This window comes from Pleurodeles waltl, chromosome 9 (assembly GCF_031143425.1).
Source record: "Pleurodeles waltl isolate 20211129_DDA chromosome 9, aPleWal1.hap1.20221129, whole genome shotgun sequence".
NCBI classification, from domain to species: domain Eukaryota; kingdom Metazoa; phylum Chordata; class Amphibia; order Caudata; family Salamandridae; genus Pleurodeles; species Pleurodeles waltl.
This window is the reverse complement of record NC_090448.1, coordinates 960,110,599-960,132,107: the sequence shown is the minus strand read 5'-3', so window position 1 is coordinate 960,132,107 and position 21,509 is coordinate 960,110,599. Positions and strand designations below refer to the sequence as shown.

The window sequence follows — 21,509 nt, the reverse complement described above, 5'->3', positions numbered from 1 at the left end:
TTTCTTGTGCTGTGTTGAGGCTGGCTCCCCAGTCTTCTTTCCTTTTCTCTTGGAAGGTTGGGCCATTATTCCAGACTTCAACACTTCTTTTTTCCCCTGAGCTCTGCACTCTGCCCTTGTCTTGACACACACCAGTTCAGGGATACCCAGCATGGCTGCATGGGTTTTGAGTTTTACCTCAGCCCATGCTGAGGACTCCATCATCATTTGGATGTAGCTTCAGTGTGAACCCTGATTTGCTCTGGGCACACTGTTGATCCCACCTGGAGACTGGCTATTCCAGTGCTCACTGGAGTAGTAGTTGTAGGACTTTTCTTGGGACAGGCCTTGTCTCCAGTTTGATGTCCATGCTGAGTACAGATGCAACACCTGGCCTTTTTGGGATCAAAGTTTTTACCCTTATACCCAAATGAGGATTTTGAAGAGGCTTTGGACCCACCCTCCTGAGCAGGTTTTTGGGGCCCTGTAGAAGACTCTTTACTTTTTCCCGTGGATGTCTCAACACTCTTCCCCTGGGGAGGCCTTGCGACCCCTTTCTTTTGGTCACCCCGTATGGAAGTCTTGGTCACCCTAGTCTTGACCCAATGGTCTGCCTTCTTTCCCAATTCTTGGGGAGAAATTGGACCTAGGTCTACCAGATGCTGATGCAGTTTGTCATTGAAACAATTACTTAAAAGATGTTCTTTCATAAACAAGTTATACAGCCCATCATAATCATTTACACCAGTGCCATTTATCCAACCATCTAGTGTTTTGACTGATAAGTCAACCAAGGTCTGGTTCGAGGATTTGTGAGCCCTCCCCTGAACCTAATCCTGTACTCCTCAGTTGAGAATCCAAAGCCCTCAATCAGGGTAGCCTTCATGAGGTCATAGGATTCTACATCCTTACCAGAGAGTGTGAGGAGTCTATCCCTACACTTTCCAGTGAACATTTCCCAAAGGAGAGCACCCCAGTGAGATTTGTTATCTTTCTGGTTGCACAAGCCCTCTCAAAAGCTGTGAACCACTTGGTGATATCATCACCATCTTCATATTTTATTACAATTGCTTTGGGGATTTTTAGGATGTCCGTATTCTCTCTGACCCTATTTAAGTTGCTGCCACCATTTATGGGAGCTAAATCCATCTCTTGTCTTTCCCTCTCTATGGCGAGGAGCTGTCTCTCCAAAGCTAATATTTTGGCCAGCCTGGCTAACAGGAGGTCATCTTCATTGAGGCTGCCCTCAATGCTTCCAGAGGTGCTGGTCTCCCCTGTAGAAGAAACAGTCTCTCTGACTATTACTTGTGGAGTTAGGGTTTGAGGGACCCTAGTCTCCCTAGTTAGGACAGGAGGGAGGGAATTATCCCCCTGGTCACTAACTTCCCAATCTGCAGGAGTATCCTCAGAGGGGTGGTCCTTTGCAAACTGTCAAAAGCTCCTGGAGCTTTCCTTTGGTAGGGTTGGACCCAGTCTTTATATTTTTTAGCTTACAGAGAGTATTTAGCTCTGACATCCCTAGATGCAGGTAAGGGGTGAGGTTGAGTTCCACCACCATCTCATCTGTGCTAGACATTATTTCTCTAAAAGTTGGGATTACTTTTTAAGAATCTAAAAACTACTTCTAGAACTTAAATCCAAACGTTTACAAATGTTTAAACTCTAAAAGAAATGCTAACAGGGACTTACACAAGGCCCTAGCAGGACTTTTCAAAAATGTAGATAAATTGCTAAAATTTCAAAACTCAGTTTCTAATGACAAGTATTGGAATTTAGTCATGTGATCAGGTATTGGCTGAGTAGTCCAGCAAATGCAAAGTCTTAGACCCCACCGCTGATCCACCAATGTAGGAAGTTGGCTCTGTATATACTATCTCAAAGTAAGAGATAGTGTGCACAGAGTCCAAAGTACAGGTAAGAAAGTGGCAAAATTAGATAATTCTACTGCTCTATTTTGTGGGAGTGTGGCCGAGCAGTAGGCTTATCAGAGGGTAGTGTTAAGCATTTGTTGTACACACACAGGCAATAAATGAGGAACACACACTCTGACAATTCCAAGCCAATAGGTTTTTATATAGAAAAATATATTTTCTTAATTCATTTTTTGGACCACAAGTTCAAGATTTGAGGTAAATACATAAAATGTAAGATACTCCACACAGGTAAGTTAGGAACTTTGAATTAGGGCAATATCATATACAGTTTTTGTTAAAATGCCAATAGGCTATTTTAAAAGTAGACAGTGCAAAAATCAAAAGTTCTTGGGAGAGGTAAGTATTGGTTAGGTTGTGAGGTAAGTAAGACACTTAAGTCTCAGTTTCTGGGCATATGTAGCCCACCGCTGGGGGTTAAAGGCAACCCCAAAGTTACCACACCAGTAACTCCAGGCCAGTCAGGTGCAGTGGTCACAGAGTGGTGTCCAAAACATATAGGCACCTATGGAGAACAGGGGTGCTCCGGTTCAGGTCTGCCAGCAGGTAAGTACCAGTGTCCTCGGGGGCAGACCGGAGGGTTTGTAGAGCACTGGGGAGGACACAAGTAGGCACACAAAACACACCCTCGGCGGCACAGGGGCAGCCGGGTGCAATGCGCAAAGCAGGCATTGGGTTTTGAATAGGAATCAATGGAGGGAACCGGGGGTCACTCTGTTGGGCAGGCAGGGCACAGGGTGGCTTCTCAGGCCAGCCACTGACTGGTCTAGGCAGAGGGTCGCCTGGGGGTCACTCCTGCACTGAAGTTCGGTTCCTTCTGGTCCTTAGGGCTGCGGGTGCAGTGCTTGGTCCAGGCATCGGGTTCCTTGTTACAGGCAGTCGCAATCAGGGGGAGCCTCTGGATTCTCTCTGCATGCGTCGCTTTGGGGGCCTGGGAGGGTGATCTCAGGCTACACACGAGGTTGCAGCCGCTGGGGAGTCCTCCCTGTGGTGTTTGTTCTCTGGATCTCGAGCCGGGGGCTTCCGGTGCAGAGGGTGAAGTCTCATGTTTCTGGCAGGAAAAGTGAAGTCCTTTAAAATTTGCAAGAAGTTGCAATATTGTTGCTGTTGGAGCAGAGCCGCTGCTCACAGGAGTTTCTTGGTCCTTAGGTTCAGGGCAGTCCTCTGAGGCTTCAGAGGTCGCTGGTCCCTGTTGGATGCGTCGCTGTTGCAGGTTTTCGAGTCAGAAGACTGGCCAGTAGGGCTGGGGCCAAAGCAGTTGTCGTCTCTGCAGGGCTTTCAGGTCAGCAGTCCTTCTTCTTAGTTCAGGTTGCAGGAATCTGATTTCCTGGGTTCTTGGGTGCCCCTAAATACTAAATTTAGGGGTGTGTTTAGGTCTGGGAGGGCAGTAGCCAATGGCTACTGTCCTGGAGGGTGGCTACACCCTATTTGTGCCTACTCCCTGAGGGGAAGGGGCCACATCCCTAATCCTATTGGGGGAATCCTCCAGTCTCAAGAAGGAAGATTTCTAAAGGCAGGGGTCACCTCAGCTCAGGGCACCTTAGGGGTTGTCCTGACTGGTGGGTGTCTCCTCCTTGTTTTTCTCATTATCTCCTCCAGCCTTGCCGCCAAAAGTGGGGGCAGTGGCCGGAGGGGCGGGCATCTCCACTAGCTGGGATGCCCTGTGGCGCTGTAACAAAAGGGGTGAGCCTTTGAGGCTCACCGCCAGGTGTTCTAGTTCTTGCTGGGGGAGGTGAGAAGCACCTCCACCCAATACAGGCTTTGTTTCTGGCCACAGGATAGGTTTGCGCATCCAATGATCACGCGTCCGGTGTGGGTGGTTGTTATTCCCTCTGCGCCTGTGCGATTACCTGATGTGTGACAGGTTATACGGTACCACGGAAACGGGCACGGAGGGCCATGGAGAAACCACCCCTACAGCAGGCTGTGCATTGCGGACCCTGGGAACACCGCGAACGCCTTGGCAGCGGGGGCTTCGGGAACGTCATCCTTTACCGACACCAGGAAACCGGTGTGAAGATTGCAATCAAATCATGTCGACTGGAACTTAGTGCGAAGAACAAGGAGCGATGGTGCCATGAGATCAAGATCATGGGAAAATTGAATCATCCCAATGTGGTTAAAGCCTGCAGCATCCCAGAAGAGATGAACTTTTTAGTGAATGATGTCCCCCTTCTAGCCATGGAATACTGCTCGGGAGGTGACCTGCGAAAGCTGTTGAACAAACCTGAAAACTGCTGTGGACTGAAGGAAAGCCAAGTGCTTTATTTTCTCAGTGATGTAGGTTCTGGTATCCAATACTTACACGAAAATCGAATAATTCATCGAGATTTGAAACCGGAGAACATTGTCCTCCAGGAGTGCAGTGGCAAGATTGTTCATAAAATAATAGACTTGGGGTATGCCAAAGACCTGGACCAATGCAGTTTGTGCACTTCTTTTGTGGGAACGTTGCAGTATTTGGCCCCCGAATTGTTTGAGAATAAGTCCTACTCTGTCAGAGTTGATTACTGGAGCTTGGGCACCATGGTGTTTGAATGCATTGCTGGCTTCCGGCCTTTTCTGCACAACCTACAGCCTGTTTCATGGCATGAAAAAATAAAGAAAAAGGACCCCAAACACATTTATGCCTGTGAGGAGATGGCAGGCGATGTTCGGTTCAGCTCGCACTTACCACAGCCTAACAGTCTTTCTAGGGTAATTGTAGAGCCCATGGAGAACTGGCTTCAACTCATGCTGAACTGGGATCCACAGCAGAGAGGCGGAGGCCTTGAGCCCCAGACAAAGCGACCTGTCTGCTTTGTACTGATGGACCATATCCTAAATATCAAGGTAGTGCACATTCTGAATATGACCTCTGCCAAGATTCTATCCTTCCCTCTGAAACCTGATGAAAGCCTGCACAGCCTGCAGTCTCGGATTCAGCAAGAGACAGAGATCAATGCCTGCAACCAGGAGCTGCTTTTGGAAATGGGTGTATCTCTTGACCCTCGCAAACCAGCCTCTCAGTGTGTCATTGATGGAGTGAGGGGCTGGGACAGCTACATGGTATATTTGTTCGATAAGAGCAAGACAGCATATGAAGGTCCTTTTGCTTCAAGAAGTTTGTCAGAGTGTGTGAATTATATTGTTCAGGACAGCAAAATTCAGTTGCCTATCGCTCAGCTAAAGAAAGTGTGGGCAGAAGCTGTGCATTATGTTTCTGGATTAAAGGATGACTACAGCCGACTCTTCCAGGGGCAAAGAGCTGCAATGCTGAGTCTCCTCCGATATAATGCTAATATGACTAAAATGAAGAACACAATGGTGTCTGCATCACAACAGCTCCGAGCTAAGCTGGACTTTTTCCAGCAGAGTATCCTCATTGACCTAGACCGTTACAGTGACCAGATGGCCTATGGAATATCCTCAGAAAAGATGCTTAAAGCCTGGAAGGAAATGGAAGAAAAGGCAGTCCAGTGTGCAGAGGCTGCAGAAATAAGCTACCTAGATGAAAACATCATGGTCCTGCACACAGAAATTGTGGAACTACAGAGGAGTCCATATGCCCGACGCCAGGGGGATGTCATGGAGAACCTGGAGCAAAGGGCCATGGAGTTATACAAGCAACTGAAACCACGATCACCAGAGCATGGCTACAGCGACAGCACAGAGATGGTGAAGATCATCATACAAACTGTACAGAGTCAGGATCGCGTCCTCAAGGAGCTGTTTGGCCATCTCAGCAAATTATTGGGGTGTAAGCAGAAGATCATCGACTTGCTTCCCAGAATTGAGATGGCGCTAAATAATATTAAAGAAGCAGACAGCTCTCTAATGCAGATGCAGGGCAAGAGGCAGCGAGAGATCTGGCACTTGCTCAAAATTGCCTGTACGCAGAGCTCTGCTCGATCCCTTGTGACCTCCAGTCTTGAAGGACCTGCCACCCCCCAGACACCAGTGTGGTGTCCGCAGACTACCTGTGGAAATATTCCACATCCGTTGTCATCAATGACGGACACCAAAGAAGGAGAGCCATGCACACGTCTGATAGCTGAAAATCAGGAATACCTGGGCCGTCTCAGCACTTTAATACATGAAGCCAGACAAGAACAGAGTAGCAGCATGATGAGCTTGGACTGGAGTTGGCTGACATAATATGACTGAACCATCTAGCTGTCTAACTGAAAATGGAAAAGTGCCTGATCATGAAATGAAGTTCAGGAGTATGTGTACTTCTTTCGATAAGGAAGACTTCCTTCACCAGCTTACGCATTCCATGGACATCATGTTAAAAGAGAAGTGCCTCATATTGAGACTGGGGTGCCAGCTACTTTTCTTATCGACTCTGGTGTTTTTTAATCATCATCAGTGTTTTTTTTTTTTTTTTTAAATGACAGCTAAGTTCTAAGAGTTATGGCTAATGGGATGAGAGGGATGGCTGGCCTCATAACCTGGAACATTTGCCAGTCAAAGTACTTTTTCTGAGTACATAGCAGAGGCACAAAAGGGGTTAGACTAATAACACCACAAAGGCAGGCAAGCACATACAACAGATAAAGAGAAGCACTCTTTTACCTATATATATATATAATCACAAACCGAAAACATACTGAGTTGTGAACCACATGACCTACTCTTTACTGATAATGCAGACATGAGCACTAAACACCCACAGAGATAAAGAACTCGTCTTGTTGTTCCACGCGATTTCCCTGGGGCTGCAGAGGACATTGTGTCTTTGCGGAGTAGAACGTTTCCCTTCAGAATTTCTTGTTAAAGAGAACTGGAAGCCATTGTCCAGTATTTAGTGAATTGAGGTAGTATGAGGGAAATTGCTTCCCGGCTTTGAATGATGCAGCCTTCTTTGGTCACGCACAGACCTCTTAAAGCAGACCTCCAGTTCAAAAGGGTGCATGGTACTGCTTAATGGCCTTATCGTTGATTCAGTGGTGGAGACCTTTTTCAGAGAGCACCGGCAACCAAATGTTCACATCTTAGGCTCCTGAGGGCCCAAAGGTGTTCTTGTGTGGGCGGTTTATTTGGGAGTCTACCCAGAGAAGTAACTTTTATCTCCTTGACCCTAAGGACTCAGCTTGAACTAGGCTAAAGAGGGGCACGGAGCTGTGTTTGGCATTCTCACATGGACACAGCATATATCCCGGTTTCTGGGTGAGTGTTCTATGAAGTAAACTGAAACCTGATCACAGTAGTTCCGTCTCTGTAAAAGGGCACTGTTTTTTATTTGCATGGGTGACACTTTTAGTTCTTTCTCTGATGAGGACTAACGTATGCAGAGGAGTGTAAAATACTTTCTACTTGTATGTGAATCACCAAGATCTTTCATGTTGGAAGGCTTAGACAAAAGGTCCTCATTAAAACAGTCTAGACAAAGGCACTCTCCCCATGTGGCCAGCAACTCGTCTGGTTGTGACAGGCTGACAGAAACTGGTCAGCCTAACATTAGAAGTCAGATTGGTATTTAGGGGGCATCTCTAAGATGCCCTCTGGGTGCTTTTTACAATAATTCCACACTGGCATCAGTGTACCTTTATTGTACTGAGAAGGTTTGATACCAAACTTCCCAGATTTCAGTGTAGCCATTATGGAACTGTGGAGTTTGTGTTTGACAAACTCGCAGACCATATACACTTATTGCAACCCTGCACTTACAATGTCAAAGGTTTTGCTTAGATACTGTAGGGACATAGTGCTCATGCACATATGTCCTCACCTGTGGTATAGTGCACCCTGCCTTAGGTCTGTAAGGCCTGCTAGAGGGGTGACTTACCTATGCCACAGGAAGTGTGAGGTTGGCATGGCACTCTGAGGGGAGTGCCATGTCGACTTAGTCATTTTCTCCCCACCAGCACACACAAGCTGTGAGGCAGTGTGTATGTGCTGAGTGAGGGGACTGGCATAAAACATGCTGCAGCCCTTAGAGACCTTCCCTGGCATCAGGGCCCTTGGTACCAGGCGTACCACTTACAAGGGACTTATCTGAGTGCCAGAGCTGTGCCAATTGTCGAACCAAAGGTACAGTTTAGGGAAAGAATACTGGTGCTGGGGCCTGGTTAGCAGGGTCCCAGCACACTTTCAATCATAATTCGCCATCACGGTGACACATGGTATAAGTAAAATGGCGGAAACAAATTTTGCCCGGGTTATGAGGGAGGTGGATCTTTTACTGATAAAATGACTTAATCTTCCACTAACTATAATAGGTCGGATTAACGTGGTAAAAATGGGGATTGTCCCTAAATTAACTTTTATTTTTAATGCATTGACATTAATGTTTAACAAGGCTGCTTTAAAGAAATTGCAGTGGAAAATGAGCAGTTTTATTTGGGCATCGAAAGGTGTTCGTATATCATGGAAAAAGCTCAGGAGAAAGAAAGAAAAAGGTGGTCTGGTGGCCCCTGATAAACAGTACTACGCATGGGCATATCTGTTAAAAAATGTAAGACAGAGTTTTTATGCATTACACCGGTCTGAGCTGGGGCAGGTGTTAACTGCTATGATGGAAGGCCAGGAGGTCCAGAGAAGCTTCTTGTATACAGTAAGTTCAGGGATCTGAAGTTCTTTAAAAAAAAAAATGATTTAAGATATTATATGATTGGGCAGTCCTGTGGTATGAGGTGAGGAAGATCACAAAGTTGTCATATTATAATGAGTATGCGCCGATTTGTGACTCTCCTGGCTCCCAGGAGTGGACTAAAGACGCCCTGGCTATGCCCCTGAAAGAGGCAGGTTTTTTGCAATGGAAACATCTTTGTTATAATGGTGAACTTAGGGACTTTGATAACCCTAATATCGAGGTAGGAGGAGGGCTGTCTAAGTCTAACTACCTTCAGATGAAGTCCTGGGTTGGGAATGTGACAGAGGAAGTGGGAAGTACTAATTGACTGGTGGACCAGATGCAGCTGGACATTCCGATGAAGAAAGTGGCGAGATGGTATTGGCTGATGATGGACATTGTGGATGGGGAATTTAACCTCCCGGAAGAAATCTGGAGGGAGAGCTTGCCGGAGCCGCAGCTTAAAGACCTTTGGCAAGTATCTACTACACTTCTGTGTAACACTGTTAAACCTGCTGTGTTAAGGAGAAATCATCTATTTCAGTGGTTCCCAACCTTTTGACTTCTGTGGACTCCCATTTTATCAATACTGGAGCCGGGGACCCCCACTGAATCATTATTGGAATCCGGGGACCCCCACTGAGTCATTACTGATAGTTGGACCCTAATAATATTACATTTTCTAAGCAGTCGCGGACCCCCTCAGGAGGCTTCGCGGACCCCCAGGGGTCCCCGGCCCACAGGTTGGGAACCACTGATCTATTTTCTATCCACAGAGCCTTCTGGACTCCCAAAAAATTGTCTAGGCTCAGACAAGATAACGTGGTGAGGTGTAAGAAGTGTGATTTTGCATTAGCTGACAATCTACATATGTTTATTGACTGTCCTTTACTTCGTAAGTTTTGGCAAGAGGTGGGTGATTCAATTAATGAGATTCTTCCCTCAAGCCCAAAGGTAAGACCTTTGATAGTGATGTTTGGCTGTTCATATGAGACACAGAAGATGGGTAGAGATGGAGCTAAACTGTTGTTCTATATGATGCTTGTGGCAAGAAGGGAGACTTGTAGGAAATGGATCAGCCCTGTTCCCCCTACTTTTGTTGAATGGAAAAATTCTCTAATTTACTATCATAAGTTTGACTGTCATAAAGTTTGTAAGAGGATCAGATTTTGGAATCCGCTGAAGCAATGGTTGGGAAGCAGGGAGGTATAAATATATAAGATGTGATCCTATGATTATATCCTTCCCTCTGCTTTTCGCATTAGAGTTTGGGTGGAAAGTCTCCCCCGGACAGGGGTGACGAGGTCAAGGATGGGTGGTGAGCAGTTGGGTGAGAACCTTTGCTGACTACCCCCTCACCCCCCGCCATCGGTCATATGAGGGAAATTTTGGAAGATAAATGAGGATAAAAAAAAAAAAGAAATCATAACTTGCCATCAGCAAAAGGCAAAAAGTCATGGTGTAACCATGCGAAGGAGGCATTTCCTTACAGACACCCAGAGGAGAGACCCTAAATAGCCATGAGAGGGGGATTGGTCACCTATCAAGGTAAGCACCTATCAGGAGCGGTCTCTGATGTCACCTGCTTGCACTGGCCACTCAGGTGCTCCCAGAGTGGCCCACCACCTTGGAATCCAAGATGGCAAAACCCAGGGAGACACTGGAGGAGCTCTGGGCGCCACCCCTGGGGTGGTGATGGGCAGGGGAATGGTCACTCGCCTTTCCTTTGTCCAGTTTCATACCAGAGCAGGGACTGGGGGTTCCCGAACTGGTGTAGACTGGATTATGCAAGGAGGGCACAATCGGTGCCCATCAAAGCATTTCCAGAGGCTCTGGGGGGATTCCCCTCCCATGCCTGTAACCCCTATTACCAAGAGGAGACGGTGTAATACCCTCCTCCCAAAGGAAATGCTTTGTTCTTCCATCCTGGAATTGAGCTGCTCAAGCCCCAGGAGGGCAGAATCCGGTCTGTGAGGTGGCGGCAGCTGGGGCTGCTTGAAAACCTCAGAAGGCTGATATGGCAGTACTGGGGGTCCATGGTGGAGCCCCCAGGGTGCATGGAATTGTGCAATCAATAGTGGAATCAGTATTTGGGTACTGTTAGAAATGGGGTCTTTGGTGGGTAGTAAGGTTACCCCCTGTCCAAGCAAGGACCCTCACTCTAGTCAGGGTAAAGGAGAATCACCCTCAGCTATACTCCGCTCACCCCCTTGGTAGCATGGCACGAGCAGGCAGGCTTAACTTCAGAGTGCTAGGTGTAAAGTATTTGTACCAACACACAGTAACTTAATGAAAACACTACAAAATGACACAGTACAGGTTTAGAAAAATAGGAAATATTTATCTAAACAAAACAGGACCAAAACGACAAACATCCAACATACACAAGTCAAGGTATTTAATTAAAAATCAAAAAGAGTCTTAACTCCTTGAGAAAACAATGCTAACACTGTTGGTGTTGAAAAGTACCTAGGTAGTGTCAAAATAACACACGCGGGCGAGTATGCGTTGAAAAAGGTTAGCGGTGCTTCGATTGCTCACCCGCAAGCGAGGTCGTGCGTTGTTTCTCCTTCTCTGGTCTGATTGGCGTGCGTCATTTCTTTCCCTGCAGGAGAGAGATGCGTCGATCTGGACAAAACACCTCAGGTCCAAGCAGGCTTGTGGTGTTTTTCCGCACCCAGCGATGTTGCATTGTTGCAGCCTCTGTCAGCAATGCCACGTGTCATTTCTCCAGCCACGCGCGTTGATTTCCCAGCTACGCTGTAGACGGAGCATCGATTTCAGCCGCGCTCAGGAGTCTCCGCAGAGAGTCAAGGTGCTGGCAGGGGAAGTCTTTGATGGCCCTGAGACTTCAACAACAGGAGGCAAGCTCAGTTTCAAGCCTGTGGAGAGTTCTTCACAAGCAGGAATGCACAACAAAGTCCAGTCTGTGTCCCCTTGCACAGGCAGAAGCAGTAACTGCAGGATAGCTCCACAAAGCACAGTCACAGGCAGGGCAGCTCTTCTTCCTCAGCTCTTCAGCTCTTCTCCAGGCAAAGGTTCATCTTGATTTCCAGAAGTGATCTAAAGTCTGTGGTTTTGGGTGGCTTTCTTAGACCCATTTTGCCCCTTGAAGTAGGCTTACTTCAAAGAAAAGTCTCTCTTGTTTGTGAAATCCTGCCTTGCCCAGGCCAGGTCCCAGACGCACACCAGGGGGCTGGAGACTGCATTGTGTGAGGGCAGGCACAGCCCTTTCAGGTGTGTGTGACCACTCCTACCCTCCCTCCTAGCACAGATGGTGCATCCGGATATGCAGGCTACACCCCAGATCCCTTTGTGTCACTGTCTAGAGAGAGGTGCAAACAGCCCAACTGTCAAACTGACCCAGACAGGGATTCCACAAACAGGCAGAGTCACAGAATGGTTTAAGCAAGATAATGCACACTTTCTAAAAGTGGCATTTTCAAACGCACAATCTTAAAATCAACTTTAATAAAAGATGTATTTTTTAATTGTGAGCTCAGAGACCCCAAACTCCACATTTCTATCCGCTCCCAAAGGGAATCTACGCTTTAACCATAATTAAAGGCAGCCCTCATGTTAATCTATGAGAGGGACAGGCCTTGCAACAGTGAAAAACGAATTTGGCAGTAGTTCACTGTTAGGACATATAACACACATTAGTATATGTCCTACCTTAACCATACACTGCACTCTGCCCATGGGGCTACCTAGGGCCTACCTTAGGGGTGTCTTACATGTAAGAAAAGGGAAGGTTTAAGCCTGCCAAGTGAGTACATTTGCCAAGTTGAATTGGCAGTTTAAAACTGCACACACAGACACTGCAGTGGTAGGGCTGAGCCATGTTTACAGAGCTACTAAGGTGGGTGGCACAACCAGTGCTGCATGCCCACCAGTAGCATTTGATTTACATGCCCTGGGAACCTCTAGTGCACTGTACTATGGACTTACCAGTAAATCAGATATGCCAGTCATTGATTAACCAATTACATACACATTTTGTAAAGGAGCCCTTGCACTTTACCACTGGATAGCAGTGGTAAAGTGCCCAGAGTAACAAAGACTATTATGCAAAAAAGAGGAAACCCGATAACCGTAACCTGACCTGGGTTAAATAACAATATGTAAACAAAGAAATGGTCTAACGGTAGTAATAAATTAAATCAATATTTTTGAAAAACAGTGCTCAATACTGTCTTTATGGATTAATTACTTTCCAAATTGTATTCCAACTGATTATATGCGAGGCAAAAAATGACTCTTTAGTACATTATACAGAATACAAAATATTTACAACAACAAAACATTACACACATAAAATTCAATTCACATGTTCTTTTTGATTCAACCAAGGCCAGCTTCTCGCAGTCTTGAGGCTGGCCATACCGTCAGTAGAGGGTTGTGCCCAACAACCTTTCTTTATAAAATGCTAGTGGTCACAATTTCAAATTTACACTTGTATTCCACTCTGTTGCGATGATTGATAGTTCACGGACAAGCAACTTTCAAGTACCTATATGTTTTTTATGGTACCTTGCAGTGCATATTAAGTGATTTTTTTTTATAAAGCTGACTCCAATTAAAGAACACAATCTCGCCAGTATATGTGTAGCAAAGACAGCAAAAACAGAGTCCAGCACACATCAACAACCTGGGAAACAGAGGCAAAAAGTTAGGGGAGACCACGCCAAGGATGCCAAGTCTAACCGGTACAATTCCCAGTTGTTAGACACCTTACATGGCCATATTCTGAGTTACCATTGTGAAGCTGCATATGTGGATTGACCTATATATAGTGTACACTTATAATGGCGTCCCCGCTCTCACCAAGTCTGGGAAAATGGGCCTGGACAACGTGGGGGCACCTCTGCTAGTGCAGGGGTGCCCTCATACACGGGTACTATGCACCTAGCCTTCAGGATCTGAAGGTTAGACATATAGGTGACTTATAAGTGACCTGGTGCAGTCAAAATGGTTGTGAAATAGTGCTTACACTATTTCACTAGGGCTGCAATGGCAGTCCTGATGAAGTGTTTGTATGAACTCCTTATGGGTGACAAAAGAAATGATGTATCCCATAAGGATCTCATGGAACTCCAATGCCCCAGGTACCTAGGTACCATGTACTAGAGATTTATAAGGGGGGGTCCAGTATACCAATTTGAAGTGAAATACTGGGTGGGAGTACACATTTGAAACCAGAGAGAGCATCAGCACTGGAGTTCTGATTAGCAGGACTCCAGTGACATATTCAAGTACACCGATGAAAACAGTGAAACAGACTAACGTACAAGGCACAAAACATAAGCACTGGGGTCTTGACTAGCAGGATCCCATTGACAGTCAAAACACACTGACAAACAGGCCAAAAATGGGGATAACCATGCTAGAAAGAGGCTACTTTCTCACAATGAACCAATGTTACCATGTTTGAGGGAGCGAGCATATGCACTTTAGCACTGGTTAGCAGTGGTAAAGTGTGCAGAGTCCTAAAACCAGCAAAAACAGTGTCAGAAAAGTAGAGGGAGGCAGGAAAAAGTTGGGGGATGACCAGCCTAAGGCTGTCAGGTCTAATATGAGCCCCCCCCAAGCTGAAAGTGGGGAAAGCTACCCAACCCCTTGGGAGCTCTCATCACTAAGAAGAATCTGGAGAGACCATCAGCATTTGTGTGGTCAATCACCGGGCGCTGCTTCACTGTAAATGTCCATTCCCTGTAGGGAGATGGACCACCTCAAGAGTTTAGGATTTTCACCCCTCATCTGCATGAGACATTTGAGGGGTCTGTGGTCTGTCTGAACCCAGAAGTGAGCCCCAAACAGGTATGGTGTCAACTTTTTCAGTGCCCAGACCACAGCAAATGCTTCGCTTTCAATGGCACTTCACCTCTGTTCCCGTGGTAATAACCTTCTGCTAATAAAGGCTACTGGTTGTTCTAGGCCCTCCTCATTCAGCTGTGCTAGAACCGCCCCTATGCCATGGTCTGAAGAGTCTGTCTACACGATTAACTCCTTGGAGTAGTCCAGGGCCCTCAGCACGGGTGCCATGCACATGGCTTCCTTTAGGGAGTCAAAGGCTTTCTGACAAGCCTCTGTCCAATTCACCAACCTAGGTTGCTTTTTGGAAGTTAGTTCTGTTAAGGGGACCACTATGGTGCCATAGCCCCTAACAACCCTATGGTAGTATCCAGTGAGGCCTAGAGAGGCTTTCACTTCCATTTGGGTTCTAGGTGGTTGCCAGGCCGTGATTGTCTCAATCTTGGCCTGGAGGGGCTGCACCTTGCCACCACCTACTAGGTGTCCCAAGTACACCACAGAACCCTGCCCAGTCTGGAACTTACTGCTCTTTATTGTCAGGCCTGCCTGTTGCAGGGCCTGGAGCACCTCTTGGAGGGGGAGCAGTTGTTCCTACCTGCTGGAACTGTAGACAGCAATGTCATCCAGGTAGGCGGTGCAGAATGCATCCTTACCAGCCAGGACCCTTTTAACCAACAGCTGGAAGGTAGTGGAGCATTTTTCAAACCTAAGGATATTACTCTGAACTGGTAATGTCCCTCAGGAGTTGAAAAAGCGGATCGCTCTTTGGTCCCACTCAGTTAAGGCGATCTACCAGTACCCTAATGTGAGATCAAAAATACTGAGGAATCTGGCAGCGCCTAGCCGGTCTACGAGCTCATCTCATCAGTTTGGGGAATGGATGAGTGTCAGTCTTTGTGACAGAATTGAGACCCCCGGTAGTTTATTCAGAACCTGAAGTTCTGGCTTGGCACCGGGTGCAGAAGCCTTGGGTACTAGCACCACATGGCTGGACCAGGGACTGCTGAATTTCTCAATTATCCCTAGAGCCAGCATCTTGGCAACTTCCTCTTGATGCTGGCCTTCACGCTATCTAACAACCTGTAAATTGTATTCTTTACAGGGGGACTGTCTCCCGTGTCAATATCATGGACACACAAGTGTGAGTCTAAGGGTGAGGGAAAACAGGAAGGAGTACTGCTCCAGTAACTGGTAGCAGTCCCCTCGCTGGTCCATGGTCAGGGAGTCCGAGATATTGACACCCTCCACTGACCCATCACCACCTTGGGCAGAGAGAAGGTCGGGGAGATGTTCACTACTCCTCCACATCATCATCTGTCACCAGAAGCAGGTTGACTTCAGTCCTCTCAAAGTGAGGCTCTGGTCTATTCACATGGTGCACCCTTAGGGGGATCCTAGGGGACCAAAGGTCCACTAAGTAAGTGGCCTCCCCTTTATGTTGCTTCATCTCAAATAGGCCAGTCCAGCAGTCCTGAAGAGCTCTAGGCTCTACTGGCTCCATCACCCAAACTCCACCAGGGTGGTCTACTGGTCGCACCAGTGTTTCATAACCTTTTGACTGGCCTCAAGGTTGCTCTTGGCCTTTTTCTGGAATATATATATATATATATAGTTGATAATGACAAGTTAAAAGGACACATGAGCATATAAAAGGTCAATTTAAAATGTTAACGTGGCTAAAAAGGACCAAATGTTAAGAGTCCAAGTCATTTTTAGTATTTCCATTCGATTCCGGGACAACGGAGGACTGGAAATCTTCCACTTCGGCAGGTTTTAAAGTTGGAAAGGCATCACCAAGAAGGACCAAGGAGCAGTCGTGTTCTATAGCCTCAGCCTCAGCCCAGGTGGCATTCCATGGTGTGCCCAATGATGAGTTAAGAGCCACATCCTCCAGGAAGGGCAACTAGTAAGTAGCTTCTCATAGCAAATACACCTTCAACACGCATGTCTGGTAATGAGCCCTCAGCGAGAACATCAACAGATCGGTGTCCAATGAAAGCAAGTGCTGCGTAGAAAGGCAGACTTCCAGTGCATGTTTGAAAGAACACCAGAGGCACCGAAACACGGGCTGCACACAATGCAAAATCAGTCTGAATGACAGGGACCAGTCACACTTCAATTGCTCCAGAAGTGTTGCTATAAAATACTGCATCATGCATTCATGACACAGCTGTGCTGATGGGAGCGCTTTCATTCCTCCTTGTTGCGGTGGGGCAGCGATTGCCCATCAAAAATAGCAACAGCAAAATGCCAATTATTAAAGCCAAAGTTATTGGAAATCCCCTGAAAATACTGGAGAAAATTGAGTGGATGGCTGATAGTATTAAACCGAATATGGAGGGAAAAGGTGTGAATGAAACTAGAACCAACAGCCTTAAAGAAATTTGTGATTCCAGTAGTACTGGACTCATTAAATATCCGTCCCATGAGTTCACCAAAGTGTCTCGGAAAGTTAGTACTTAAAAGGGACTGTATCTCTGCTGACGACCTTGCCAACTGAAGTGTGTAGGTCTCGCATGCAGATGTGAGAGCCACATGTTTTGGAAACAATAAAGCCTTGAGTCTGCACAACTCTGTTCACGAGCCAGAAGTAGTTTTTCTGCCAAGGCTCTCTCAGCTTCTCTCTCAGCCTTTCTCTCCTCTGCCTCCATTTTTTAATCTTGCCAACTGCAGCTGGAATTCCCTCTCTTCTCTCCTTTCCTCTGCGGTCAGGCTGTGAACGGCGATACTGCTCCCTGCTTTCTCAGGGAGCACAAATACATAGGTGTCATCCCCCACTGCTGTTGGCAAATCCTCTGGAGAGCCATCCACTTGCTCTCTGCCCAGGCCCTCAGCGCCTTTTGGTACTCCTTCTTGGAGGCTCCCCGGGTAGGTACTCCCATCCCATTGCAGAACCCTTTCAGCTGGCTGACAGTGTTTGCCTCCAGCTTGGCTAGTTCAAACTTTCCAGCTCCTCCTTGCGACCCAGCCAGAGACATGTTGTATAGGATACTGATTAAAGAATGTCAAGCAGAGAAATTGAAGCAAAATGAACAAATTAAGTGTACCTTTAACTGTGGGTAGGCATTGTACACGCAGCTATTGTATGTCACTGCACAAACACAAGTTCTATCCTCATTGCTGATCACCAATGTTAGAAACTGGGTCTCTAGTTGACAGAAGTATACACCCTTGTCCAAGTAGGGACCACAATCCTAGGCAGGGTAAGTCACATACATCCAAATTATCCTGTGCCCACCCTCTGGTAGCTTGGCATTGAGCAGTCAGACTTAACTTAGAAGGCAATGTGTAAATATTTGTGCAATAAATCGTACAGTAACACAGTGAAAACACAACAAAAATACACTGCACATGATTAGAAAAATAGATAATATTTATCTGAATAAAATAAGGTCCAAACAACAAAGATTCAATAAGCACAAGTTAAAATATCACTTTTGAAATGTTTGAAACTCTTAAAAATAGAGTTGTTTCTTTGTTACACACACTACCTGATTTGCGTCAAAACTAACGATGCACGGAGACCGCACAGAAAGAGATGCATGAAAAAATAAGGTGTGCGTCAGATTTTCCGGTGCAGCACAGATGATGCATCATTTCTTTCCACGCTGCAAGGGGTTTACGTCATTTTTATTCGGTGTGCAGTCTTAGTTCCTCACTGTGATGTGGGGTATTTTGACACCCAGGGACAATGAAGGGAAAAATCCTTGACGTGCTGGAAGTAGACATGGGCGCTGCATCTAGTTTTCCATCGCAAGGCAGGTGCTGTGTTGAATTTCCACGCTGGAAGTTGGGCTGCATCGTTCTGGTTGGCTGTGTGGTGATTTCTTTGTCTCAATGCAGGCTTTGCATTGATTTCAGCAGGTGGTGCATCCATTTTTGACACACAAGGAGTTTCCTGAAGAGATGTCTTTTTGGCCCTGAGACTTCAGAAAACAGGAGGCAAGCTCAATCTAAGCCCTTGGAGAGCACTTTTGGGGAAGGCAGAGTCTTTGTCAGCAAAGTCAGAGGCCAGAAGGGCAGCAGCCCTTCTCCTCAAAGCAGTCTAGGTTAGTCCTTAGGGCAGCCAGGCAATTTCTCTTGACAAGATGCAGGTGTATGTCCAGAAGTGCCTGATTTGGTGGTCAGAAACCCAGTTTATATGCCCACAAATGCCTTTGAAGTGGGGGAGACTTCAAATAGTGCACAAGTTCCTCTTTCAGCCAGTGTAGGAAGCTGGCTCTATGTATACTATATCAAAATGAGATATAGGGGGTTATTCTAACTTTGGAGGAGTGTTAATCCGTCCCAAAAGTGACGGTAAAGTGACGGATATACCACCAGACGTATTACGAGTTCCATAGGATATAATGGACTCGTAATACGGCTGGTGGTAAATCCGTCACTTTTCCGTCACTTTTGGGACGGATTAACACCTCCTCCAAAGTTAGAATAACCCCCATAGTGTGCACAGACTCCAAGGGTTCCCCAAGAGGCTTGACAGAGGCAATAATAGATAATACCAATGCTCTATTTGTGGTAGTGTGGTCGAGCAGTTAAGTTTATCAGAGGGTAGTATTACGCATTTGTTGAACAAACGCAAGCAATAAGTGAAAGCACACACTCAATGACTTAACTCCAGGCCAATAGGTTTTTATATAGAAAAATATTCTTTTGTTAATTTATTTTTGGAACCACAAGATTAATTTAGTAGGTAAGTACATTAAATGAAAGGTACTTTGCATAGTAATACTTACAGCTTTGAATGGAATCAACAATGTACACAGTCTTCTTTAAAATTGCAAAAAGCTATTTTAAAAGTGGACATAGTGCAATTTTCAACAGTTCCTGGGGGAGGTAAGCAAAGTACAGTTTTTGAGGTAAGTAACAAACTTAAGGGTTCAATCTCTGGGGCATAGGTAGCCCACCATTGGGTGTTCAAAGATAACCCCAAACACCCAGCACCAGCAACAGATGGCCGGTTAGGTGTAGAGGTCAAACAGGAGCCAAAATAACGTGGGCCCCTATGGGGGCAGGGGGCACTCCGGTTCCGGGTTGCTTGCAGGTATGTACCCGCATTGTCAGAGGGCAGACCAGGGGGGTTTAGGGGAGCACTGGAGGGGCCCCAAGTACGCACCAATCCCACACCTTCAGTGGCACTTAGGCGGCCTGGTACAGGGTGCAAACAGGGCATCTTGGGCCAGATGTAGGAAAAAAGCAAATTGCGACTTGCAATTTGCGAGTCCGTGCGACTCGCAAATTGCAAGTCGCAATTTGCTATGCAGAAAGGTGTCTCAGACACCTTCTGCAACTCGCAATGGGGTCGCAAAGACCCACCTCATAAATATTTATGAGGTGGGTCGCACTTTGCGACCCCATTGCGAGTATGGGCACTCACGGGGATGGTGGCCTGCTGGAGACAGCAGACCACCATGTCCGTGACTGCTTTTTAATAAAGCAGTTTTTTTTTTTTTCTATCTGCAGCCCGTTTTCCTTAAAGGAAAACGAGCTTCACTTAGAAAAAAACCCGAAACCTTTTGTTTCGGTATTTTTCAGAGCAGGCAGTGGTCCATAGGACCACTACCTGCTCTGAAAAATTGTTTTTGTGATCATTCACAAAGGGGAAGGGGTCCCATGGGGACCCCTTCCCGTTTGCGAATGGGTTACCATCCACTTCAAGTGGATGGTAACAGCAATTTCATTTGCGACCGCTTTCGCGGGCGCAAATGAAATTGCATAGCATTGCGAGTCGCAAATAGGAAGGGAACACCCCTTCCTATTTGCGAGTCGGAAATGCATTTTGCGAGTCGGATCCGACTTGCAAAATGCATTTCTGCATAGCAGAGAGGCTTTTGCGCCTCGCAAACGGCGTTTTTCGCCGTTTGCGAGGCGCAAACCCTTTGCTACATCTGGCCCCTTGTTCCCAGTGGAACTCAGTGGGCGGACCCGGGGGTCATTTGGGCGCTGCAGGCAGGGCACAGGGGGCTTGTCGGGCAAGCCACCAACTGATCTCGGAGGAGGGCTGCCTGCTGCTCACTGCTGCACCGGTGATCGGTTTCTCTTGAGTCTGAGGGCTGCTGGTGCTGTGCTTCTCCAGGCGTCTGATATCTTTGTCCCGGGCAGTCGCGGTCTGGGGGATTCCCGGGATTCCCTCTGCAGGTGTCATCGTGGAGGGGTGGGCAGGTCAGCCCACGGTGGACACTTGGTCGGAATCGCATGGGGGTCCTCTCTGGCTGGTTGGTTCCTCTGGACACGGCCCAGGGGTGTCGGGTGCGGAGTAGTTTGGACTCACGCTTCTGGAGTGAGGTGTGGGAGTCCCTTTAAAGATGATTTATTTTTCTTCTTGTTGGACAGGTCCGCAGCCCATGGGAGTTTCTTAGTCCTCAGTGATGTAAGTAGTCCCCTGGAGGCTTTTCAGGGGTTGCTTGTCCTGCAGAATGCGTTGCTTCTTCTTTTGCAGCTTTTTGAAGCAGGAGACGGGCCGGTACGTATCGGGCCTAGTCAGTTGTTGTTTCCTTCTCTTCTCTGCGGGTTTTTCAACTCAGCAGTCCTTCTTTCTTGAGGTCGTCAGAAATCTAAAGAGCTGGGTTCATGGGCACCCATAAATACTAAATTTAGGGGTGTGTTAAGGTCCTGGGGCAGTAGCCAATGGCTACTGTCCCGGAGGGTGGCTACACTCTCATTGTGCCCACTCCCTCTAGGGAGGGGGGGGCACATCCCTATCCCTATCCCTAACCCTATTGTTCTTAATCCTCCAAAGCAAGATGGAGGATTTCTCAAGGAGGTGGTCACTTCAACTCTGGACACCTTAGGAGTGGTCCTGGCTGAGGGGGTGACTCCTCCTTGTTTTTCTCATTATCCCTCTGGACTTGCCACCGAAGGTGGGGGCTCGTTTAGGGGGGGTGGGCATCTCCACTGGCTGGAGTGCCTTAGGGCACTGTAACACCAGGCCTGAGCCTTTGAGGCTCACTGCCAGGTGTTACAGTTCCTGCAGGGGGAGGTGTGAAGCACCTCCACCCAGGACAGGCTGTGTTTCTGACCACAAAGTGCACAAAGGCACTCACCCCATGTGGGCAGAAATTAATCTGGAAGTGGCAGGCTGGCATAGACCGGTCATCCTTACACTAGCAGTTGGGTTAACATACAGGGGGCATCTCTAAGATGCCTGCTGTGTGCATTTTCCAATAAATATTGTGCTGAGAAGTTTGACATCACACTTCCCAGTATTCAGTGTAGCCATTATGGTGCTG

At 47.0% G+C, this 21,509-nt stretch overlaps 2 protein-coding genes across 2 annotated transcripts in view; both read left to right on the top strand.

Annotated features, from left to right (window-relative positions):
• Positions 1–21,509, top strand: part of LOC138259764 (uncharacterized) — a 607,309-nt gene that overhangs the window by 137,898 nt on the left and 447,902 nt on the right. The window lies entirely within an intron of this gene.
• Positions 3,738–7,276, top strand: LOC138260147 (inhibitor of nuclear factor kappa-B kinase subunit alpha-like). The gene has a single exon (XM_069208348.1). It carries the CDS (start codon positions 3,810–3,812, stop codon positions 6,045–6,047), a length of 2,238 nt encoding a protein of 745 aa, XP_069064449.1. The 5' UTR covers positions 3,738–3,809; the 3' UTR covers positions 6,048–7,276.